Source organism: Cyprinodon variegatus, unplaced genomic scaffold (assembly GCF_000732505.1).
Source record: "Cyprinodon variegatus isolate N-32 unplaced genomic scaffold, C_variegatus-1.0 Scaffold613, whole genome shotgun sequence".
Lineage (NCBI taxonomy): Eukaryota > Metazoa > Chordata > Actinopteri > Cyprinodontiformes > Cyprinodontidae > Cyprinodon > Cyprinodon variegatus.
The window spans coordinates 396,234-422,520 of record NW_015151066.1 but is presented as its reverse complement, the minus strand read 5'-3'; the positions used below and the strand labels follow the sequence as shown (position 1 = coordinate 422,520).

General features: G+C 39.8%; 2 protein-coding genes across 2 annotated transcripts in view; one reads left to right on the top strand and one right to left on the bottom strand.

Moving 5' to 3' along the window:
- Positions 1-727: 727 nt before the first annotated feature.
- crot (carnitine O-octanoyltransferase) lies at positions 728-10,161 on the top strand. Its single transcript, XM_015392901.1, has 17 exons — positions 728-1,270; positions 2,385-2,508; positions 3,052-3,176; positions 3,251-3,432; positions 3,516-3,640; positions 3,730-3,838; positions 5,117-5,210; positions 5,324-5,449; positions 5,522-5,623; positions 6,001-6,084; positions 6,175-6,282; positions 6,372-6,502; positions 6,583-6,706; positions 6,996-7,074; positions 7,212-7,305; positions 9,116-9,235; positions 9,350-10,161. The coding sequence occupies exons 2-17, from the start codon at positions 2,394-2,396 to the stop codon at positions 9,468-9,470; spliced, it is 1,839 nt and encodes a 612-aa protein (XP_015248387.1). The 5' UTR covers positions 728-1,270; positions 2,385-2,393; the 3' UTR covers positions 9,471-10,161.
- Positions 10,162-10,883: 722 nt separating this feature from the next.
- The window catches only part of LOC107096292 (multidrug resistance protein 1-like), a 98,763-nt gene continuing 83,359 nt past the window's right edge, over positions 10,884-26,287 (bottom strand). The window contains exons 16-24 of the mRNA XM_015392887.1: positions 24,367-24,450; positions 24,071-24,274; positions 23,891-23,991; positions 23,673-23,813; positions 20,868-21,024; positions 20,579-20,776; positions 14,488-14,694; positions 12,777-12,923; positions 10,884-12,374 (exon numbers count right to left, since the gene is read on the bottom strand). Of these exons, the coding sequence (XP_015248373.1) occupies positions 12,168-12,374; positions 12,777-12,923; positions 14,488-14,694; positions 20,579-20,776; positions 20,868-21,024; positions 23,673-23,813; positions 23,891-23,991; positions 24,071-24,274; positions 24,367-24,450 (1,446 nt within the window). The 3' untranslated portion in view covers positions 10,884-12,167. The remainder of the gene's footprint in view (positions 12,375-12,776; positions 12,924-14,487; positions 14,695-20,578; positions 20,777-20,867; positions 21,025-23,672; positions 23,814-23,890; positions 23,992-24,070; positions 24,275-24,366; positions 24,451-26,287) is intronic.

Genomic DNA, 26,287 nt, shown 5'->3' with positions numbered 1-26,287 from the left:
TAAAAGAACGAAATGTTTCTTAGCCTTTTTTTGTAAAATCTGTAAAGAATGTGCATATTGTGACTGGCAACAAATGTCAAAGTTTTGGTGATGATCCTGATCACCATCTGGATACAGGAATTGTTTTTAAGGATTCTGTGAATACAAGGTGGGATATATCGGGAATACTTTTATGAATTATTAGTGAACATATGGTGGGCTAACATAATTAGAATACAGTCATTATACAATTCTTCCTTTAATTACAAAAAAAAAAAACGAACAAACTTTTGAAGTTGGGTAAATCAACTGGGCCAACACAGTTGTTAAATTAATTTCAGCAGGAATGAAGGAACCTGAAGAAAACTCTGCTTCAAAATGCAGCATAGAATCCACAACTACCTGGTTAAAGCAAGCAAAAATCTCTAATAGAGCACATAGAGAAAGGGCACATTGACATGACCAAATGCCTCAACCAAGCAATTTGGCATTGCAGTTTTTTTTTAATTATTATTATTTTAAAACGTGCTCACTTTTAAATTCGTTTTGATCAAATAATACTTATTCTAAAAACGGTCTAATTTTGTATCCATGTTTTGACCATTATTTTGGTTTTGTTTTAGATTATTCGCTGTGGTGAATCAGCCAACGCAGCTCATTTTTCGAATGTAAAAATGGGTCAAATGTGCGCATGCGCTGTAGTGTGTTTGACTTCAGGCTGTAGCTGATGGTGAGATTTCCGCCTTAATATTTGGGATTCAAATACTTTGGATCAGATCAAAAGATCGGACTCCCCTCACATGCTCTATGAATACAGATAGTGTGGTAGGCTACTTGCAAGTATAGTGCAAAAATATTCACTGTAATAACAATCGATGTAATAATGAATATGAGACTACATATGTATCAATAACTAAGGTATTAAAATATTTGCAAAGTCAAGAGATCATCCACCTTTGCATGTTGACAAGAGATAATACAAAAATAAAAATCTATTAATTGCTAACTTAATAAATTAGCATGTAACCCTAAGGTAGCTAAAACACTACTGCTTCGTTCACTGTGAACAGGTCAGCTTTCGTCGTTCCTTTGAATGAACCGGCCTAAAGAGCCGGCTCTTTCGGGCAGACACGCATTGGCTGAGTGGGGTAAAGGTGAACACAGGCTGGCGTTGCAGCTGCAGGAGCTGCAGACAGCAACACAGCCACATTCCCTCTTTTATACAGCCGTGTAAAAGGAACCAAACCCAAGATATTTATACTCAAAACATCCCGGAGAAGCTGAGCTAGCAGTAAGTTTCCAGTTCGATTATCTTTGCTAAATAAAGTAGCCGCGTTTTGATGTAGCATTAGCCTTAAAAGCTGCACTGAATGACACCTTGTTTGTTTTTAACTGTAAGAAGAATCGAAATAACTTTTCTTGATGGATTTTTTCTGCAATAGAGGCCTTTTAAAATGTATAAGAATATGTTTATCCCATATTGAAACGGTGAGGGAGGAGTTAATTGTTGTATAACTTAAACAAAAACAAAGTAAATACACGTGATCAATTATCCCTTTATACTTAGACTAGCTGACATGAAGTTTGATTTTTTTTTTTTAATGAAAATTATGGCAAATTAGCTTTTGTTTTTGTATCTGTTTGTTAGCTACGCAGCAAGTTATTAAACCTTGCTTTATCTCTATGCAATTCTCAGAAGTGTTGCACTAATCAATAGACAGAAATGCACAGATAAGGATCCTCCTGGACATGTCTGATGTTTGACTCTGATTTTGAATCATCCTGATTTCTTGTTTCCAAGAACAAACACATTAAATAGTGACAAAAATGTAACAAAAAATAATGGAATGAAAATATTCTGATTCATGCAATAAATCATGTGTCTCTTTATAGAAACCCTGTTTAATCTTTGTTCTTCTTCTTATTATTATTTATTGCTAGCAATCAGAAATGAGCTAATTAAGGTAGACATTACTCTCTATCACTGAGTTATAGATATCTGATGGAGGCAGGGGCGGAGCTAGATGGGGGGCCAGAGGTGGCCATGGCCACCCTTTAGGCTGATTTATACTTCGAAACCAGGTCTTCTGCGTAGGTGTCGCAGCAAACAAAAAGCCACCCCCTGACCGCGGACAGTGCTGCAGACAGGAGGTCGGCTTGTTTTGTTTTTATGACCGAAATTGAGGAAAACAACTTGTGAAGTTTGACCTGCTAGAAGAGCGAGGTGCGCGAGAACACTGGGACCCTTTTTCCACTTGGATACCCGCTCTTTTTCGCCATCATGTCCCTCCGTTGTCGGACTAAAATCACCCCCACTTCCTCAGCGCCTCGGCCGTATCTAGACCCACAGCTTATAGCGCAGCCCGCACGCTTTGTGACGGTATATTATAAATCTTTTGTTACAGAGAGAAGAAATGGCCAATCAGTTAACAGACACTCTGCCTGAACGGACCTTTCAGTACCAGAACAGTCTGCCTCCCCTACCTGTACCATCACTGCAGGGCAGCCTGTCTAAGTATCTGGATGCAGGTAGGACGGATTAACTCTTTAGGTGTGATTTAACAGAGTAAAATATTGATAAAAACAAAAGAAAATGGAAATTTGGATGTTATAGCTGTGGTTGCTATGATAAAGAAGCTCTGAGGCAGTGTTTAGAACATTTTAGAAGCTACTGTAGAATATTTCAGGCTAATTATAATCGTCAACAAGTTAATTTAACAATCATTTTGCAACGTCTGTGCAGCCATAATACGTATTTCATTTTAGTTCTCACAGGAGCAGAGTTCCTCTCCGATAGGTGCATTTACATGAATAAAATCCAAAATGTGAGCTTTCCAGAGCTCAGGAGAAACCAATTGGTTTAAAGCTTTAAAGTATATTCGTCCTGGACTTCCAGATTTATGAACAGATGGAGCAGCATGTTAAAACCACATCATCCATTTCCATAACTGCAGAAAGTATCTTTCCAATAAAACCAAAATAGGACATTTAGTGCCTCTGTCAGGCGTTTGATGAAACTGGCATTCCAGATACCACTTTTGGTTAATGCTCTCACTCTAATTCCTCTTGCAGTTCGCCCGTTTGCAACAAAAAAAGAGTTTAAAGCTACCGTGAACACTGTGAGGAAATTCTCCGAAGGTGTCGGCAGAGAACTGCACCAGAAATTGCTGCAGAGAGCGAAGGAAAAGAGAAACTGGGTCTGTGGCTTAGCATAACCCTGTTAGTCATTCTTTATCAAAGAAGAGAGCTAACAGTATGTGTTTTCCTTCAGCTGGAGGAATGGTGGTTGGACACGGCGTATCTAGAAGTGCGGATTCCCTCTCAGCTGAATGTAAACTTTGGAGGCCCTGGGCCTTACTTGGAGCATTTCTGGCCTCCTGCTGAAGGAATTTCTCTGCAGAGAACCAGTATCATAACATGGCACACGCTGCAGTACTGGGACCTGCTCCGCACGTAAGACATGCTCACACATATAATTCAATGTTTTATCTCAAAGAGTAAACATTGGATGCTTCATTTTCCTACATTTACTTTAGGGAAAGACTTGCTCCCCAGAAAGCTGGGAAAACCCCACTAGACATGGATCAGTTCAGGATGCTCTACTCCACCTGCAAAGTACCTGGAGTGAAGAAGGACACCATTCATAACTACTTCAAGACAGGTGGATTTAGCCTTGCTGCTATCAGACACGCCTGGAACCTTTGAGCTTTTTTTTTAGAGCTGTTATGTTCATTTTGTTTTGTTTTCCAGTGAGCGAGGGCCCGTGTCCTTCCCACCTGGTGGTGATGTGCCGTGGACGGATTTTCACTTTCGATGCACTTTTTGATGGACATATCCTGACTCCTCCAGAGCTCCTCAGGTGGGAGGGAGATATAGACTTGCAACCTACATCAGCATTAGTGTTGCGCCGATGCCATTTTTTGCCCCTGATACCAATACCCGATACCTGGCTGTGCAGCATTGGCCCATACCGATAGCATTGTGTGTATATATGAAGAGCTGCATACCACTTAGATGTAAAATAATTGCCATCATGGCTTTCTCAAGCTGCTGCCTATCTTTGTGAAGCAGGAAAAAGACTAATACAAAGAGATTTTTATTGCCTACCTGGAATGGGAGACAATAGTTGAATAAACTTTTGTCTCTCAAAATGGTATCGGTGCGCTATTTATTGGTATTCACCGATACCGATGCCACCATTTTAGTGCTGGATCGAGGCCCCGCCCAATACAGGTATCCTTATCAGTGCATAGATCCTCCACTGAACCCAAAAGTGTTTTTTTCTTTGTTTATTTATTGATCTATAAATAAATCTACACTTGTATAGCGTATACACTTGATCTACACTTGTATAGAGGTTCATTCAATGATGAATGACACCAGATCAATGTTAAAATGCCACATAACATTTAGCTGGTATTTGATTTTTAAGCTTTATTTATTATTATGAGTAGTATAGATATTGACAGATCCTTAATTAGCTGTCAAATCAATTAAAATGGTTTTTGGTCAGTACAAACTGGCCTTAAAAGATCCATTTTATGTAAAGAACATTTTTCCAAAGCTGGTGAAGATTCTTTGTCATCCAGGTCATGATCATTCCAAAAAAGTAAAAAGTAAAAAAAGCGTTTGAAGATGTTTCTCCTCCCCCTTAAACAGAGGGGGTGGACTCAGGTTTCAGCTCTCAGAAACCTGCAACGCAGTGATCCAGTTGATTCCTTCCCGCTATCATCTCAATGATCATTGCCATGCAGGGGATCAAAACATCTCGCCTGGTCAGCCAGGCCAACAATGACCCTAAAGACTCCCTTTTCAGAGGCATAGACCAGTAATCAGGTATTGCAGACTAACAAATACCTCAACGCCTCCCCATTACTAAGGGGTGGACCTGTTCTTCTGGTTCAATTTGCATGTTTTCTAAGCCATTACAAGGCTTTTGGGCCACTCTATAAAACTTGGAACTCAATGCTAATCCAGACATTTTGAATTGAAGAAGCTACCCGGATGGGAACTGAAATGTCTTCAAACTTGGAAAACAAGGTCCAGTGTATTTTTATTTTTTTTTCCCAAAGGTTTGGAATGATGAACAGTGGCATTGTTTAAAGTTTGTGCTGAATGTGTTCTTGGATGTGTGTAGGCAGCTGAGCTTCGTGAAGAAGCGCTGTGAGGGAGAACCAGAAGGAGACGGGGTTGGCGCACTGACATCTGATGAACGGACTCGCTGGGCAAAGGTACCGCCGCTGTCTTCTATTATAGAGACAAAACATCAGCGTCATTATCATTCATTATTCTAAACTCTCATTCTGAATAACTGAGAATCAATACCTCTGTGTGTATTTTTCAGGCTAGAGAGCATCTAGTCAGCATCGATCCACACAATAAGACGATTCTGGAGACCATTCAGAGCAGCCTGTTTGTCATCTCCCTGGATGAATCCAAACCCTACTCCCGTCCCGAGAACTACACTAATGTATGAGAAGCCCTAATCTAAGTTATCTCTCACTACAAACAACGTGATCTGATTATGTTGCTTTGAATGCAGCTGACGGCAGCAGCCCTCACAGGTGACCCCACTATCCGCTGGGGGGATAAATCATACAACTCGATCGCATTTTCAGATGGCACTTTTGGATCCACTTGTGATGTAAGTTTTGCTGCCTGGTTCTTCAAGAAGTTTGGACTAATCTGGGATCTAATTTATGTGTTATCTGGGTCCTACTAAGAAAACAATCAAATATTTAGAGTAGTGTTTGTTCCTCGTACAGTTCTCTAAATGTTTAATCGATCAGCCTTTAAAATCTTCCACGGATGAGTGGATGGGGTCTGTCTTCTCTTTAAAGTCTCCGGTTTTACATTATGAATCTTTAGCCTGATCTTTGTACATTCTGGTTTGTAAAGTTTTAAAAACCAACAAGAAAAAAAATTATACATTTTTAGGTTTAAATGTGGAAAGAAAATAGGAACCCTGAGTTTGGGACGGAAATATGGTTTAAATTTGATTGATTTGGACTTATTTTGCAGCATGCACCATATGACGCTATGGTGCTGATATCGATGTGTTGGTATCTTGACCAACAAATCAGAGCTACAGAGGGACAATGGAAGGTAAAGCTCAACTTTTTAATCCCATTCTAGAAATACAATTGCGCTTGCATCCTCCCCAGCTTCTCAGATGCTGCTTTCTGTTCTTTTTAGGGTTCAGACACAATCAGACAGATTCCTTTTCCTGAGGAGCTGCTGTTCACTTTGGATGAAAAAGCCTACAGTGACATCCATCATGCCAAGCAGCAGTATCTGGAGTCTGTGAGTCTTTGGAAAGCCTTATAAGAAAAATAACAACCTTTATTTTATTAAGTTGGGGCTGATCATCAGCATTATCGGTGCTGTTGCAGACCCAGGACCTGCAGATCGTGTGCTATGCCTTCACAGCGTTTGGAAAATTGGCCATCAAACAGAGGAAGCTGCATCCAGACACATTTATCCAACTGGCAATGCAGCTAGCTTACTACAAATTGCACAAGAAGTATGCAACTGATACTTTGATGTTTATCAGTTTTACTTCAAAAAAGAAAGAAAAAAACGGTCTGTTTGTGGTTTTATCAGGCCGGGAAGTTGCTATGAAACAGCAACGACTCGCAGGTTTTACCACGGCAGGACAGAGACTATGCGACCTTGCACCCAGGAGGCTGTGAACTGGTGCAAAGCCATGATGGACCCTGCATGTGAGGTAAAGCTGAACAGTATGTTGCTGCTGTAAAACCAGTAATAGACAGTGTTTACTTCCTGTACAGGGTGCTGTGCAGCAATGATGGAAACAAACTAACACATGGTGATAAAAATGGTATACTTTTATTATCATGTGTTTTTCCAACCCTTTGCTCTTCCTTGAGAAGGTTGTATCAACTTTAATCGGATTATCTCTGCTGATGAGTTGTTTTTTTTAAACTCTTGCTTTACTGAATCTTTTTCAAAGCAGCTTGTTTTTACAAATGTAAGGCCGCCATGTCTCCTCTTAGGTGAAAGCTCGGAGGACCGCCATGCTGTCAGCTTTTAATAAACACAACAAACTGATGTCTGAGGCTCAAGATGGAAACGGTGAGTTTGTGGAATATTCTATTATAACTTACTTGAACGTTTCATTTTGGGAACAAAGAAAGATTTCTTTTTTTTTTAAACTGGTTTCTTTTGGCCTGAATGATCCGTTGTTTGAACCCTTTTGCTGTTGGCTGCAGGTTTTGACAGGCATCTACTTGGGCTTTACCTTATTGCTAAAGAAGATGGACGCCCCACACCTGAGCTGTTCTCTGACCCCCTCTACTCTAGGAGGTACTGCCACTCATACCGCTTCCCCTCTATCTGCATAAGTTGAGGATGTTCAACTGTTTTGTAGTCAAAACTTGTTTCAGTATAGGAAAATTATTTCTTTGTAAAGTTTTAACACATATTGGAAAAAAACTTCGGCATCTAATTTATTAAATAGGCCTTATCGTATACAGTGACTGCATTTATTTCTAAGCATGAAGCTCACTCTGGCTGCATTGTGCCTAAATGCAATGAACAAGCAAGGTAATGCTGTATATATAGTATGTCAATGTCAGAAGCAAAGAAGCTGAGGAGCCCGCAGACAGAAATTTGGAAACCTCTGCTCTAGAGTTTTATTTTTGGTAGTATTCGAAATATCTAATTAAAGTCTCTCATGTCAATCTAATTGACTACTAGTTATGTTATGGAAAGCTCTGTGTTTACACCTTAAAGCTTTCTCTCTCCGATTCTTTTCCTGAAAAGAGATCACTCGGGAAAAAAAATTTAAATAACACTTGACAATGTATGTGTGAAATGACCATGAGACATGACAGAATTTGTAATCTTACTCAGATCAGAGAAATTGCTTAGAGTTACAGAAGGCAGCGCTTTATGTAACTATCTCATGCTCTGGCCTCAAATCACAGTTAAAGGTATAGAGGACGATCTTTTATTTCTGGGTGGATCATCAAAATAAGTGGTCCTCCTTATTGTCAATTATTCAGGTGATATGTTTACGTAAGGCCGTCCCACATGCTTGTCCCCTTAGCTATCTTTTTCTGTGCATGCGCACTTTTGATGAGTTACGGTTTCAGACAGTCATTAAAGCTCACATTTCTCACCGCGGTTCATTGAAAATGGCCGAGGACCATGAGAGGAAAAAGTGTCTACGACGTGTACGAGAAGAAAAGAAAGGTCTCAGAAGAGGCAGATATGCCCCGGAATGCTTTGCACAGAGAGCTCTCATCGCAAAGCATTATGGGATTTTTTGTTACAGTGGCGACTGAGTGGCCCCGGCACCGCGCAGTGGAGGAGGAGTTACTTGACCAGCGGGGAGCAAAAAGTAATAATCTGTCTGAACGATAAGTTAACTGAACTTGCTGTAAAGTCCACTATATAGTCATCTCTCTATATAGTGATTGAGGGATTTAGGGGGGAAGGTGGACGTTCGGACACAGTAAGCTTGTATGAGCCAGGGGAGCAGCAAGTTTCAAACAGAGCCTGCATGAGGAGAAATGGGCTTGTGCAGGCTTTTAATAGGCGTTCCCTCTTGGGAGGGGGTACTGGATTGTGCATGTACATTTTTTGTGGAGAGGGCAGGTCTTTTAAAAAAATTAGCAAAAATGCTTCACAATACCTTTAAAGAAGCATTTTATACATCTCCAGAATGTTACATTATTACACCATACATGTCTGTAAATGAGGAGACATCCATGGATCCAACCTTTTTAAAATATTCCACTATGTTCTTAGATCAAGAACACTGCTCTCTCCATTCCCAAATCTTTGCCATGTGCATAATGAAGATGACCTTTTATCCTGTCAGAGAAACTGTCCTAATTAGATGAACTACTTGGGAAAACATTAGTCCTGACAAGCAACATACAGGTAATATTAGGCTGTAACAGACTCTTACATCATCAATAAGAATAATCCTAACAGGTAATTATTTTTGTTTCTCCCTAAATTTGAACAAATATGTCCAAAAAGAATCTGACACTGAGAGTCTTCAGTCCGTAAATCTAGATAAAAAATTCTATCTTCACATATGAACAGATGCAGAGAAGTTTTTCCTTTGATTCTCTTAATTGGACAGTTGTGTCTGTGTCTGCAGTGGCGGCGGTGGGAACTTTGTGCTGTCGTCCAGTCTGGTGGGCTACACAACAATAATGGGGGCGGTGGCTCCGATGGTTCACCATGGTTACGGTTTCTTCTACCGCATCAGGGATGACAGGTGGGAGGAAATCAGGTTCTAGGGTTGTTTCCATAAAACAAAAAAAGGTGACTGACTAGTTACCTCAAATTCTCCAAGCTTTGATTAAACATTTTTGTTTTCCCTATCATATAGGATTGTGATCTCTGTCACAGCCTGGAAGTCCTGCCATGAGACAGATGCAGCCTCACTCTTCAACCTCTTCTCCAGCTCCATGCACGAGATGCTCCATCTGGCCACCACAGCTAATCTATAAATAGCCATCCATAAAAGGCTGAATTCGTTTCATTTCTTCTCTCCCTCTTGTCACATGCAGCTCAGACTGATTTTATATTGACAGCTAGATCAGCACAAATCAATGCAAGAGAGCAGAATCTCTAACACTACAGTAGATGAGCTCTGCTAATGAAAAACTTTTTCTTTTTAGCATTTTTATTGATAATTTTTCTGTGCACATATGACTGTTTATTTCTTTGATTTTTGTGCAAGATTTATTTTTATTTTGCATCCAATTGTTTCTGAAATTGCATAATTTCTGTTAGACTCCTGTCCTGAAGTTTGAATGGTACTTTTACTGATCATGGATGACAGACCCCGAATGAGCCGTATCGATAAAACTACAGTTACTACATAGAGATGTTTTTAAATAATTCATGCCTTAAAAGAACTGTAGTTCCACAGCCTTGCTTTTTATTAATGTTCTCAGGTCTGTGATTATGCAAATGTCCCCTACCTCTTTTCTTCTTGCTAAAGAAGCAGAAACCTTACCTTTGATCTATGATGGATGGACTCGTGATGAATCTGAGCTCATAAATAATCTTAATTGTAAATATATAACAGGTTTAATTTATCTGCAGAAGTCCATCATTTTGTCATGGGAAACAAAATGACACTCTTCGCTGCATTTTGGTTGGATTCTCTCTAACAAAGAATTACATATTAAATTATTGTTAAAATACATGGTTCAATTCATTTTATTTATATAGCACCAATTCACAACACATCATCTCAAGGCACTTTACAGAGTTCTTACATTTCATGCCAATGAGCCAAATACATGAAAAGATAAAAATGGCTAGAAGCAGTACTGCAAACTAGCTCTGTACAACAGAGCACTTCTGTAATGCAGAGCTGGTTTGCAAGGTTTCACAACTTGAAGCATTTTTCTTTTGCACGTTTGCCGTACATTTTTTATTTGCTGCTCATTTGAACTTAGCTGCTGTGTATTTTCTCAGAGGGATCATTTCTCTATCGCAGCATTTTCCTTTCAATGGGTTTCGTGGTTCATTTATCTATTTTCAGCAGGTTGGTTTTAGAATTTTCTGTCAGTTCATAAATTTGCCGGTTGTGGACACGCCTCAGTCAACATGTTTCAAGAAATAACTTGGAGGCATTTGCTGCATGTTTCACCTATGAAAAAAAGTCAGCTGCTTTTTTGAACACCAAACAACGTGAAGCATATTCATGGATTTGAAATTATTCCTATAGACTTTTATACATTTCATCGAAGTTTTTCGCCACCAACTCTTAACCCATTTAAAAATTAAAAAAAAGTTAATTACGTATGTAGATGCATTCTGATGTTTATTTGCTGTGACAAACATCAGAATATGACTGTTTTCTTTGCTAGTAAAACACAAAAAGAGAAATGGTATCAATGCTTGAATACACATCTTTATTACACAATTCATTTTTACTCATTCCCCCCAAATATTACTAAGGTATTAATAACCAGAATACAATCTCCTCAGAATATCAGCTCTGCATCAGTGATCCCTGTTTACAAGTCACACATTGCATTTATGCAAGAGATCAGAATCTGCATAAAGTCAATCCATCCATCATTAAATGAACTAACACATTTAGGCCTTACAAAAAATATATAAATCTTCAAACAAACAGAATATAACATTTTCAGTGCAGAATATATGATTTCTTATTGGCTGTTACTCTTATTTAACTTTATTTTTAAACAAAATAATTTTCAGTCTTTTTTTCTGATCAGTTTATATGACACCTGAGTCAACCAGATTAAAAGCATTAAAACAGAGCAGTGTCCCTCAATCTATTAACCTGCTAAACAAAGACTGCTGAAGTAAACAGATGCTGGCATTGTGGAAGTTTAAGGAAGGAATAATGTATTCTGCTTTCTCCACAATTATGTCAGTTATGTCGATCCAACACTTTTCATTATGACATCTGCTATAAACAAGCATTTTTACATATCTGATGTCTGGAGAGCATCTCAAGAACCACAAAAGGGGCCTCAGCCCCAATTTGGGGATCCACAACTTTACATGGTAAATGATATGTCAGACTTGTTTTGTAAAGAGGAGTGCGAGGTGATCAATATCTTAAAGTTTAAAAATGTGCCACAGTTTGCAGGTAAGCATAGAGGTATGAGGCTTACATTAAAGCAAATGGTAGATTTGACAGTAAAAATAAAGCTAATCATATGAGAGTTAGGGGATCTATGATAAAGACCAGATTTAAACCAAATCTGGACATTTATTGCAAATCAAATTTGCTTTAAATCTATAATTTCACAAGTTTAATGAATCAGGTCAATCATAGTTGTTTTATGAGCACCATTTTAGTTAATCTGATAGATAAACTGATGTCATGCTTAAAAGCAAATGAAATGTGAGTCTTCAACATTTCCTCTAAGAAACGGACAAATACAATCCAGTTTTTCTATTTTCTCAAGGAAAACTTATATTTTTGTTTCAAAAAGTTTTATAAGGTGACAGCAGCAAATCACAGCAGTTAAACTTAAAACAGTGTAACTAACGAGGCATAGCCATCTTTTTCAGTCCCAGTTGTTTCACTTAAATCATTGAGCATAAATCAGTGAAAGTGCCTTAAAGTAAAACAACCTAAAAGAAGGCAGAAAGTGCTCCTCTAAGTTCCTTTAAATCCCTCAACAGGACAAATAGTGACTCCCACCGTCCCCTCACTCTGTCCCGTGGCCCAGCTGTGTAGTGACCAGCATATGGTAGACTCCCTTCTTTGCTAGCAGCTGCTGATGCGTCCCCTGTTCAACCACCACGCCTCCCTGGAAGACGGCAATGCGGTCGGCGTTCCGGATGGTAGACAGACGGTGCGCCACAATGATGCACGTTCTGCCTTTGCTGGCCTGGTCCAGGGCGTCCTGCACCACCTGCAGAGAGACGAGGAAATCATCAACATGCTACAGTAAAACTGATTTCCATTTATAAACTAAACCAGCAAAATATGGGAAGTACTTTTGTATGCAAAGTTTACTTATTTTTAATAGATGGTACACCTGCTTTTATTCTCACCCCAGCTACAGATAATTTCCCCCAAGTTGATCTCGAGATCATGCCTGTGTGTCTTTCTAAAACACGGGTCATTGAGGTAGACGAGGCAGCATTGCTACTATATATACACACATATATAATTTTTCCTGCAGTTATTAACATTCTTTATTGGGCTGCATGGCACTGTGTGCCCACCATCCTTTCTAGGAAGTGATTGATTTTGCAGTTGCTTGAAGATCATTTAGTAATCAAAGCTTCAGTGATGGAATAGAAAGACAAACCTTCTCACTCTCTGTGTCCAAAGCAGAGGTAGCCTCATCCAGCAGCAACACTTTAGGGTTGCGGAGGATGGCCCTGGCGATGGCTATTCGCTGCTTCTGACCGCCAGACAGCTGCGTTCCCTTATCGCCCGCCTGAGTGTTGTATTTCTGCTCAAGCAGAGAAGAGGACAGAAAGAGTCAGAAACAGAGATTTTAGAGTAGCATTACATATTTGTGGAAGCAGTTTCCTGTAATCAAGTCTTATGTTTGCAGGATATTTATGTTTTGGGTGAGTCATTGCCTGTTTTCCAGGAGGGTTTCCTTCACATGGGATATTTTGTTCCAATTATAGAAAACTTTAAACTGAGCCTGAAGCCGAGTGAGAAAACAGCTGCTAAATGGTTGTCCATTTTTTGATTACAGAACCTACATTATTAATCATGTTGCAATAAATAGGTAAGCTCAATGAGTATAAATATTAAAGTTTAGAATATCTGTAAAAAATGTTAAGATATTTTTGAATCTGAGAAGATATGATCAAAACTGCATAAGTCATACATGGTTAATTGTAGTTAAAGCATAAACCATTACTTTTGAACGTTGCGAGTCATCACAGACATTTTATCTGGATGACCAAAGACCTTTTAAACCTCATAAAGGTAAGTGCTTGATAAAAACTGCTTAAGATTACCTCAGACATTTTCTTGCAGCCTTAAAATTTTCAGGTAAAAAAATCTGAGAAAAGCTATCAAGAGTCTATTGTTTGAAGTTGTTTCAAAAGCTGTTTAGATAACCATGCAGGAAGTAACCTTTGCCCCAGACCGTTCCAATATTGTCCCTCTGTTCTGGAACAGTGATGCTCTTTCACAATCATAGCACTTCTCCATAAAAGACCGTTTCTATCTCTGCTGCTGATCATACTGTTAAAAAATGTACCCCAAAGAAGCTTGTCAGGTTAAAGGTCTATAAACCTGCACACATTTCCTTTTAATACATACTTTTAATTTGAGATAACATTTCTGCATATGAAATAAAAATTAAACGGTTATATAATTAATTGAACTGGTCTGGTTTAATATTATGAAATGTGTTTTTAGTAGCTGTTAACATGAAATCATATTTAACAGAAATAAAAGGCTTGAAAACATAATTTAAATAATTGGTTTCACTGACTCCATTGAGTTAGTGAAATTATGCTTTTCAATAATTTTGTAATCTATTGAATATAACTGTTTACTTGTAAATATTCAATTCAAGCTGAAACCAGTATTCAAGTCCTGCATGAATACAGCATCACATCAAAATATAAAATCAACTTTATTTAAATATTTAATCAACTTTAAACAATGTTATGTAACAACATCATGGGTGGTAAGAATAAGTTGGTAAACACGGTTTTACTATGAACTGCTTTGGTTTATCAGAAGTGTTGATTCTTTCTGGTGATAAATTTTGCTGCATACACAATTTCGTTTCAAGCCGATTAAATTATTTTCAAAACACACAAAATGTTTTATTTATCACCAGGAACAAAAAATGAATAGGGGAAAAAATTATAAAAAAGGAGATTTTTGGTGTCATGATCCTACATTAGGTACCTCACCTTTATTACTCAACAAGCTAAACAAAGAATGTACTCCAACATTTGCTGCAGGAGATAAACCTGACCTAAAATAGAGGACATATAAAGGGATAATAACCTTGATGTTCTGTGTGATGTGTGTGCATTTACCTGAGGCAATTCATCTATAAAGCTGTGAATGTTGGCAGATTTGGCGGCTGCCTCAATCTCCTCCATGGTCACCTTGCGGCTGTTGTCGCCATAGGCGATGTTTTCCGCCAGAGTGCAGTCGAAGAGCACTGGTTCCTGGGACACGATGCCAATCTGAGATCTTAGCCAGTGGATGTTCAGCTGTTTCACATCAATGCTGTCCATCACCTGGAGGATAAAGCATGTCCCAAATTAAGTGATCAAACCGAGGCTAAAACTCCTGGGAATCTTGTTAGAGTATATAGTATCATCACAAGGTTCAATTTAAAACAAAAGTTATGAATATAAATAAATGTCTATGATTCCTGGATGACCACTAGAGGGTGGTGCTGAAAGCACAGAATTTTCCCTTCGCCCATGCGCAGTTCAAATAACTCTAGGAACAAAGTCACACTTGTGACACCCTGGATCACCACTCAGAAGTTATATATTCTGGCATCATCCAGGGCTCTGTTCCTACATAATCTTTTTGCGGAAGCAAGGATTCTGAGTGACAGAAAATCTCTGGAAGTCAATAGGGATTCATAGAACCGTAGTTACATTCGTAACTTTTGTTCCATTTCATCCCTACTGATTGCCAGAGGGTGGTGGTGAGAGCACTGAATAACTAATACCAACCATGTCACAAGGAATCCTGAGCGCATACCTCACTGAGAGGGCCCAGCCGAACATCGTAAAAGAAGTTGGCACAAGGGATGAGGAGCAGCCACATTGACATTGTACAACCTGGTGAATATGCAATTATGGCTTCCAGCAAAACCCCCCTCATGCCAGCGAAGGAAGCAGAGATGCTCCTGGTAGAGTGGACCTTCACACTGATGGGCAGTGGGCAGCGCACTGCACTGTAGGTGTTGTAGATGACATCCACAGGCCAGTGGGAGCGATGTTTAGGTTTAGAACGGCCCCATTTGGAACCTCCATAGCACACAAAAAGCTGGTCTGTGCAGCAATATATTATGCCTCCAGTGCCGGTACAGGGCACAACAACTCAGACCCTTCCTCAGTCGTACCAGACTGTGTTTGAAACCAGGCCAACCTCAATGGCTGTTTAAAATGTGAATAGGGCAATACTTTGACACAAACGCACAGTTGGGCCAAAAGGTAACAAGATGACACGACATGAGGGACTGACAGAAAAGTCATGTAGATCCAAAGCCCTCTTAGCTGAGACAATGGCTAATAAAAAGGCAGTCTTATATGAGAGCCACTTGAGCTCCACTGCACCAAGGGCTTGAAAGGTGAACAGCAGTGTTGAGAACCAAAGGAAGATCCCAGTCAAGCACTTGAGGAGAGAGCAGCATGCGCAACCTATAAGCACCTCACAGAAAAAGAGAGACCAGACTCTGGCCCTCCGGATGGTCATCAACAGTTGGATGATGAAAGAGTGCTGCCACATATACCTTAAGGGACGAAGGAGAACAACCCCTATCAAGCAGAGACCGGACAAACTCTTGAACAGTAGGCACTGGGCAGGAAACTGGTACCTCATTGCGGGCCGAGCACCACTGAGAAAATATAAGCAATCTATTGTTGTGTTGCACTCGAGTGGTAAACCACAGATGTTGTCTGTCCAAACCAGTACATGCTTCCCCTGTAGGTAGGGCAGAAAGCACCTGAGAGCAATGAACACAGTATGTAGCTCCAGAACATTTATATGTTTGTTGCGCTGCCGTTGACCCCAAATGTGCAAACCGCTCTCCGTTGCCACACAGCGCCCCAGCCCCTGCGACTAGCCTCTGCGGGGACCACCTCCTTGCAACACACCATAGGGTCCAATAGAGACACAGTGATTGCTGGGGGTTAGATGAGGCATACTCCTTCGGAGGCCGGAAAGCTGCTGGCTAGTCTGACGAGCATGAAAGGTCAGTTCAAGTGCCTCCAGAGCAGCTCCAAACAGCTCCCCTGGCACAACTGGGACACCTCTGAGGGTTCTACGGCATGCAGAGGGAGACTGTGCCAGCCAGACCTGCAGAAGAGCTTGGATGAGAAAAAACATGACACGGCCATGCTTTTTGGTAATCAGCTCAAAGGCCTCCGATAATGCGTCACCAAATCCCCAGCTGAAGTTGCAACAACAGCATGCTGAAGCAATGCAGAGGGGGCAAACAAGAAGTTTGCCAATTAGTTCCCAAGGAAACCAGCACACTTACTGAGGTGGTCATCGTTGACCCGGCATCGAGTTTGTGGGCATCAAACACAGTGCAGGGACTCTTCGGACATAATTTATTAGGCAACAGCAGGTTCAACTGCTGGCATATGATCTAGGCCAGCCTTGGCTGACCCATGCATGGCAGCCAGAACCAGGCCATAAGTGGACAGATGAAAAAAGCACTACCAAAAGCAGCGGACTCTTCTTGCGGGAGTTCCAGCTGCAGTTGCCTCAAGGCCATACACATGATATCCTGCATAGTTGTCACCAGTCTCGCCAACTGTGGTCTAGGATGAAAAAGAGCGAGTCTCAAGGCTTGAGAGGAGTGCCTCTTCCCGATAATAGTCGTCATTTCTAAAGTGAGAGGCAGATGCAGCAAGAGAAAAATATCTTCCTCTGCGAACAAGCCAGGCATGGGAGAAGAGGAGAGCCCAGTTGTTGGGAGTGAAGCATCAGACCTCATATCCGACCTCATCTCAGCCAATTCAGTAGATATTCTCTGAACCCTCAAAGCTTGGTCCTTTTTGTCTTAGAAGGTGGTAAAGAGACTGCGGTCTTACCACGGCGGTGCTTTAAACCCTTGAGTGGGGCTACCTGCCCAAAGGTCGGATGGTCTGAGTCCTCCTGAGGGCAAAGTTGGGCCAACCGAGGCATCGTCAATGTGTGGGACATAAAGCTCCAGTTCACATTTAGTGCGTTCAGCACCGCCCTGTGGCAGTGAGTAGTGATGCAGTTGAACTTTGCTGACTTTGACTCTACCACTTAAAACCTCTCAGCATAGCTTTCAGTAGACTAATGATCCACAACATTTGGCCAAATCATTACAGGAATAGCTAAACAGACTCAATTTCGACACACATCTATCACCGTCTTCGTCTCAGTCACCGTCTCACCCTGTACTGCATCATCATATAGGAGGAGCTTCAGCTGCGTGAAACTGAATCCCCACTGACGTAAAAAAACTCAGGAAATTGACAGAATTGGAAGTGCTTCATTGGTGCAAGTTCTAGCATTTAAAATCATCATTTGTAAAAATGAACAAAAAAAAAAAAAGAGAGAGATCCTATGTGCTACTGTTGTTGCAGATATATTAAAGATAATTTTTTAGGTCACCCAGAGGTTAATTGTCCATTAAGCACCGAATTGAATCGAAATTATCTAGCCTACTTTGTCACTGCTTCTTTATTTGTACAAGTGAAACTGTTGTTTGGTTTTTTAATCACGGCCGATGATTTCACCATCCAAGCACATGCTTGTGCTGTGCCAGTCTCTTGATATAAACTTATTGAATAACATCACATGGCATTCCTGTGCTGATAGTGAATATATTGAGCAGTGAACACCCTTAGCCGGTGGAGTTCACCGCTGGCCACTTTAACACCCATCACTCTCACAGTGGCCACAGTGTGTGGTCTGAACACACCATAAGAAAGGACGATCTAGTCTTTTGAGAATAAGCAAAGAATGATCAGAGAGCTCAGTGTGCTTTAAGTTTGTTAGATGTTATTGAAGATGTATTCATCAACATCTGGTAAAAAGAGCCATGACAGAAGGTGTTCTGTAGAGCAGCGGTCACCAACCTTTTTTGCACCACGGACCGCTATATGTCAGACAATATTTTCGCAGACCGGGGGGGGGTACAGACCGGCTGGGGGGGGCGGGGGATGGACCGATTTTTACTTGATCGTATTCAAATCAGCCCCCACCCCCCGCGCGGACCGGCCGGGCGGGTAAATACGATAAAGTAAAATGATACAACTGGCATAAAATCAAATACAAACAGCATATAAATAAAACAAGCCGGTCCCATCGAGGCGTAATCGGAGACAATGACACACGAAGTGTGCTCCTGATGTCCAGTCTGCTCCGTAGCGTTGTTTTGGTCGCTCTAACCGCAGAAAATCCCGCTTCACAAAGATAGGATGTTATAGATAGGATGAGTCTTAACCTGTGTCAAGAGGCACTGATGTAATTGGGAGAGAATACCGCAATTTTTTTATATTTTTCAAAATAAAACATCACTCAGACTCTGATCGTCGATAAATTATTCTGTGCGGCCCGGTACCGGTCCGCGGCCTGGTGGTTGGGGACCGCTGCTGTAGAGGTTTTAAATCCCACTTAATAAACCAAACATACTAGAATTGATATTTTGATTGTTTTAAAACATCCACTTATGAGATTATTCTGCTGCACTGAGCTTTATATTCAGCTGGACCTTCCTTTTAGTTTAATAAATATACAGTAAGATAAACATTTTACTGTGAATTTAAAAACAAATTACACAACGGTGAAATGACGTACAAAACAGATTAAATTTACCATAATAAATACATGTGCAATTATCTGTTTTTAGTTTGCATGGACAAATATACGTTTTTCCACCCACTCTCAAAGGCAGCTACATCATTAGGGAACCTGTGGCTTCAGAATTTATAAATGGCTAAAAGAAAGAAAGGAAAAAAAGAAACACCAGAAGATGTTTATTTTTATATGGGACTTTAGGCTAAAACCAAAGTGCTTTTAGAAAGATATTATTTCTCTTCCAAACTACCTGGACATTCTCTTATTATTTCAGTTATATGTATATTTTTTTAACCAATATATTTAACCAATGAAGTGGCTATAAAAATCTAAATATGACCACCGTTACAACCTCATTTGACCTAAATTAAGTCCTATTGCTATCAGACCAAAATGTGGGCCTAATTAGCAACTACTTTTAAATTAAAAATAAACTTTTTTTTAAAGGTTTTGTCTATTTCATGGTTCCTGGATAAATTCATCATGAATGATTGAAGAAAAAAGTGTGATATAGAGTTGAACTTTCCAAAATGTTTTCTGATATCAGACTAGTTTGCCTATTGTTAAGGGGGAATATAAGAATGACTGCTATACTGTAATCTGCTTGTTCATTTGTTTATGTGATGTTAAGCATGTAGTTCAGATCCTGGGAATTTCTATTTTGATTGTATATCTATTTTAACCTTTGGCTCATTACCTACACACAAACTAGTACTTGTGGTTAAAACTGATGCCTTAAATACATTTTCAGCATTATTGGTTTTCCTCTGAAGAGGTCCCTGTAACTTTCAAACATTTTAAGACTTCAAACTTTATATTTATACAAAATGTCAACAACCAATATAATTATAGTAATACAAATTCCTTATACACAACTAAAAGGGATGAGGTTGTATGATTTAAACAGCTTGTGTACATTAGGGGTGTGCAAAATAATCGTGATGATGATGCATCGTGATTGTGATTTTCGTGATCTACTGCATCGATTCTTGATGCCAAGAATCGATTATTAATTTAAAAAAATGAATAAATAAAATTGCATGAATGGTTGGCGAACATCAGCCAAAAACAAGTGCAATACCACTTCCAGTCCAGTAGATGTCGCTGCAAATGTGTTGACGCACCCTGCCTTGTGTCGCAAGCATTTCCGGCCGTGGGATACTGTGCCGAGTCATTAAAAAACAAAACATGGAGGAGAAAATATTGCAACGCATCGCAATAATTCAAGTATCGTGATGCATCGTGATAGAATTGCATCGTGGCCTGTGAATCGTGATTCGAATCGAATCGTTACTTCTTTGGCAATACCCACCCCTAGTGTACATTTATATTTTATTTTAGATTATTTTTATTATAAACAGAGAAAAGAAAGCTTCATATTAAGGTTTATGATAAAGCCAGACACCAGAAGATAATAATAAATGCTCTCTCTCTCTGAGCTTCAATAAATGGTTTAAATCCTAGATCAAAGTTTGCCTGGTGAATTAACTCTGCAATGTCTTCATGCGCCATGAACTGTTGTTTATGGTTCAGTCAAACATTAACTATCAGACTGGAAGGGCAGGGAGCTCTCATATTGAGGTGTGTGTTCCTCCTCCTTACCACTCGGCCCTCTCTGGGGTCGTAGAACCTCTCCAGCAGCTGGATGGTGGTGCTCTTTCCACAGCCGCTGCTCCCAACAAGGGCCAGAGTCTCTCCTTTCTTCACACTCAGATTCAGGCCTTGCAGGACGGGCACGTCTGGCCGTGTAGGATAGTTAAACTTCACCTTATCGAAGGTCACGTTACCCTCAAATGTATCCTTTAGATCAGAAAGAGTTGTTGCATAACAATGACTTTGCAGAAAGACCTTCCTCTACAGTGTAGAAGGTGAGTGTTGCTTGGTGCCATACCGGTGACTCTCCCTGCTCTGAAAGGTTGTCGATCTCTGGCTCTTTGTTCAACAGCATCATGAGGTGGGAAGCAGACATTTTGGCCTTGGCGTAGTTTGGAGCATAAGAGTTGGCTTCTCCGACCGCCATGGCTCCGAACAGAACGGCAGAAATCACACTGACAGAAAAAACAAACAAATACTTATAAGATTTCTGATGGGCAAAACTAAGTTTAGCCGTATTAGCAGTTTATCAGAGGTCCCAAAAAGGTCCCACACCTCTAAAATTTTTCCTGGTGAATAGGATGTAGTATTTATTTTATTTTCCTAATATGTTAATATGTGGTTCAAATATTTATGCCATTAAATTGCAAAATGCACAATCAAATAATTAAATGTATCATTATATTAAAAACACATAAAATAATGAAGAATCCAATGTAATTTTTTTTAGTAACATAATTACTCTACTTTATATTTATATATAGATTGAAGTAATTACATATATTTTTAGGGGTTAGCCAGTCTTTTGGGATTCAAAGGCTGAAATATTTGGGAAACCCTTTATTAGCAAACTAATCAGGCTTTTTATTGCTACCGTATTATCTGCATTATTTCGCACACCTTTAATGAATTACCTATTTTGACTTTTTTTTTTCATATATGTTGTAAATATGTATGAACTTCCTGTGGTTTGGCTGCTACCTTGGCCAGGTCTCTCTTGAAAAAGAGATTCTCAATCTCAATGGGACTTCCTGGTTAAATAAAGGTTAAAAATATAAGGCACACAGAATAGAAGCTAGAGTAGAGTTGCATTATACTAGATACCACTAGATGCAGCTGCACTAAAGAGAATATCAATATAACAGACAGATATGCAAGTCAAACTTTAATATACTATATTATGGTATTTACAATATGACCAACCTTCTTAAGCTGTAAACCTACGCTGTCTCCCTGTCTTGGTGAACGTGTGTTTGCCTTCTACATCCACTGCTCCCAAGCAGTTAACAGTCTTGCTTTGAATGCCATGTTGACACCAATATCTAGTGGCTGGAGTTATTTTGTCAATCCACCCGGGATGACACCAAGCACTGATTAAGTGGACTTCACTTGTTTTTCTGAAACTAACGGTGATATGGGAGCGCATCGAGTTTTAGATCAATAGGGACGGAGCTGTGTGAAAAAAGCCACCCTGTCTCCTGATGGAAGTTTCTCTCAACCACTTACTCATCTTCTCTTCATCCCTGTGAGTTAGCTTTGATGATAACACAGGCAGAAAGGTTTTCTTTTGGCAAGGTTTTCCTCTTGAAAATAACAAAGTGTGGAAATTTCTGGCCATTAGCCTGGCAGGCAAGAAATACGGTAAAGGATGATTTTTCATTCCCTGTGTTGCGAACATTCACCGTACGTGCTCCTGTTTCATCCACAGTGCAGTTCACAGGAATATCAAAGGTGAGTGGAACCTCATCCATTTTCATGATGTGCTCTGGTCCAATGTTTTTTCACAGATCTTTTTGCAGTATGCACGGAAAGAGGCCAGCTTTTCTTGGTAGTCTTTTGGCCCTTGCAGCGAAACAGCAGTTCGTGAGCAGATGGACAGATTATGTTGTTTCATAAACCGCAAGCACCAAGAAGGACCGCCTCTTAAAGTCTTTGCTAAGTTGGCGTGCTAAAAAGTGACTGTTGAGACACTTCTACTTGCTGCTCTGTTCAATAACCCACTGTTCGATTTTGTCCTCTAACTGTATCCATCCAGCTTTGTTCCTTCGGAAACTCTGTTTAGTCTTCTTTTCTTGGCACAGATCATCTTCTTGCTTCCTCCACTTCTGCACCATTGATTCATTAATGTTTAATTCTCAAGCTTCTGCTCTAATCCCATGTTTTACTGGGCAACTGATAGCACTGAGTCTAAACTCTACGTCATACGCCTATCTCTTGAAAGGAGCCATTAGGGGGTCTTAACACATACAAATTAAAATGAAAAATCCAAGTATGCGCCAGGTGCTACTTCTTCTACTGGAGAGAATGGAGACGTCAGTTACCAGACCTGAAGAAGCTTAATCTTGATTTGTACATAGGGCGCACTGGAATTATAAGGCAGCTGATGGTTTTTTAGAAAATGTAAGGCTTTTAGGTGCGCCTTATAGTGCGGAAACTACAGGACTTTTAGAACATCTTCCTTGCAGAGTGTCTCCCTGTGGGACACAGAACCACTCTCCTCCCTTAACCATGCTTTGCAAAATCTTTGAAAGCATAGCACTCGCAGCCTTTGATATTAAAATTTATCATAGTTTTGCCAAATCTAATATTTTTGATAAACACTGCTTAACTCAAACAAAAAAGTTTAGTCATATTTATTTAGTATTATTCACAAAGTAATAAATCATATCTTTAAAGAAAATAGCAAATACAAGTGCCTTATTTTAGCTACATGCATCTTCTCACTCAAAAAGTTTTCTAAAAAGCTGTTTTGTTTTTTATAATCTCCATGTTTGCTTCAGAGGTGCCAAAGCAATAGGAGGGAATATTTATGCAGTTCTATGTGTTCAGACTGTTCAGTGGACTTCAGACTCTGCTTAAGATAACAGGTACAATATAAATGGGAGCCATAACTATTTCTTGCAGTAAATTATTGAATAACTGTATGATCCCAACACATGCTTGTATGTAGAGTGAATCACCACATGAACAGGTGTAATCTTTAACGCAATAAAAAGTTCTCTAGTGAGGGCAAGAATGTTTACCTGAGATGTTATCAGGTTTACATTTTTCTGATCCTAAACCGACTGCTGAACATCTGCCTAGAAGATAGGACAATACTCACAGGAATACTCCCTCCACATCCATCCTTCCTTCAATGATGAGCCAGGCTCCGAAACGGAAACAAGCTGCATAGGCAAAGTAGATCATAGCCTGGGAGAAGGAGAAGGTAAAGCCGTACACATGGGCCTTTTTCTGGGAGTTCCTGCGTTAAGGGGAAAAGTTAACTTCTTGATAATTAGCCTTCAGCTAAATCACATTTGATTGAATATCTGCACATACTTATAGGGAACTACCAGATTTTCCTGATACAAGGACTCAAACTTTGGTTCTCTTGTGAGAGAGGCAACGGTGCGTATGTTTTCTATAGCCTCTGTAGCAATCTAAAGATAGAGCATTAAAAAAAAATTAGCCTAAAAAAACAAGGGTCTGTAGTAACATTTCCAGAGGGTGATTCGCCACCTTTCCAGCCTTCTCGAGCTCCTTCTTGTCTTCCGCTGCGTGCCCGGTGAGCATTTTCATCTGCACGGCTCCGGCCAGAGCAATGACAGGCACCACGGCCAGAATCAGCAGAGTCAGCTCCCAGCCGTACACAAACGCCAGGATCACCCCGGTGCCGAGGTTGGCAAAGTTCTGGGCGAATGTCGCCAGGCGTACACCTGAGGCCTGAAGGATACGGAAAGTAAGATCAGCGATTTCAGCTGCTGGATCACTGCTACAACCTTCTGCGGAACATTAGTTCAACCATTTGAACTCACCCCCTGAACTTGGGCTGCATCTGTAGCCAGTCTTGTAGTGAGCGCCCCAACACTGTTTTTGGGGTTATCAAACCACCCAAGATCCTTCAGGACAACAATAAACATTTAAAAACAGTAACTGTTGAAAATAATAAAAATGCATAATATTAAAAAAAAGACAATGAGGTGAGAATACATCTTTAACAGGTTAGGTAAGAAGCAGCACATAATGTTTAGTTTCTGTCAGCTTGACCCAGACAGTTTATCTAGAGGAATGTCCAGCTTGAATATAAATGATTTGGTTCACAGTGATCCAACATGAGAAACTTCCAGACAAAAAAGTCTAACTCTGAGGTATTTGAGCATCAGGCCCCTCCTGTAAGCCAATAGACAGGAAGGTAAAAACAACATTAGAATCAGCGTGTCCATGAGAGAAGCTAGGAAAAAGCCTAAATTTGACCTTCTTTCCGTTCTGCTCTAGTTTTTGTGATGCTAAAAGCTAAATAATAAAGGCTGGGTCTCAATCTTGGTTTCTGCTGCATTTTCTTTCTCCTCTCAGATTTAAGTAGGACCCACAGTTCATAACCAGGCCTTTCTCTGGGGATTCAGATAAGAGCTTCTGGTCATGATTTACTGCTAAAGGTTTAAACAACCTTTGAGTTTCAGGCCAGCCATTATATCTCGTAACCCCTGTGAATTGGCAAATGTTTCCTTCTAGTAGTTGCTTCAAAGAGGAATGACAAACACATGAAATAGAGAAGCCTCCGTAGTAATAATTATCATCATCAAATAAAAGTGGAGAAACACCAACCAATGAGCTATAGAGGGAAATCTGCTCATTTTCCCTTGACCGACTGACTAGTGATTTGCAAGTGGAAAAAATAAAATGATTTCATTTTGATTCTTAATTAATGCATCTATTCTAAAATAACTTCTTTTTTTGACAAGTCAAGATATTATATGTAGTTTGGGGTAAAAAAAAAAAAAAGAGAAATTATTTATCAATGACGATTTTCTAACAAAACAACCATCTCTACTAAATAATCGATATTCCTCTATGTAGTCTATGGAATCTTTCTGACCACTTGCATATGAATGTATGTATATATATATATATATATATATATATATATATATATATATATATATATATATATATATATATATATAATAAATAATTTTTAGCTCTTATTTCATTTTTTAAAAGCTCATACAATATGTAATCAATATCAGGGGACTTTTACAACCAGGGTGTCTTTTGGAGCCCTTTTCTTGCTGAAAGCTTTGAAGACTTCTATTGCTTCCATGAGTCCTCATCCAGCCTTGTCCATCAAATTCTCAAATGTTTTAAACAAATTCTCTATCTAACACTTTGAGCAAATGTAATCCTGGTTTATATCATTTTAGCACCCAGGGCCCTCCGCTAGGGTCAGATTCTCATCAACAATCTTCCCCTGTCTCATCCATCGGGGCCAGACTAAATAACACCTTTCATCTACCATTTAGTCTGGTTTATCAGGCTAACGAGTATATGAGTATATATTTATTAGGGGTGGAACAGTTCACAAAGTCCACGGTTCGGTTCACGGTTTCGTGGTCACGGTTTTCGGTTCGGTATATGTTGATTGTTACACCGAAAAATAAAAAAAATATAAAAATTAATATTTTTTTTAATGAAATTAATGAAAAAATCCAAAACAATTAATGAATTGTAATTATTTTTAATGATTCGCGGAAACCATGGATCATTTGCGCATGTTTTGCAGCTTTGAATTTAATCATCTCGCGCATGCCCTCTACGATCTCCAAGGGACTCAGAGGGGAGCGGACGGGAGCCACAGTGGAGGCTGTAGGCTTTGCTTTGTGCAGGTGGTCTGGAGAGCAGCGGGGAGGAGCGCTGACGGAGTATGTGGGATTTCGGGGTTAGCATGACATGTTGGTC

Bases quoted from the DNA above. Each gene is read 5' to 3' on its own strand.
- crot (XM_015392901.1), top strand. From the start codon at position 2,394: ATGGCCAATCAGTTAACAGACACTCTGCCTGAACGGACCTTTCAGTAC. The intron at 3,177-3,250 runs GTCTGTGGCTTA...GTTTTCCTTCAG, and splicing joins CGAAGGAAAAGAGAAACTGG to CTGGAGGAATGGTGGTTGGA. The intron at 5,450-5,521 runs GTATGAGAAGCC...CTTTGAATGCAG, and splicing joins GTCCCGAGAACTACACTAAT to CTGACGGCAGCAGCCCTCAC.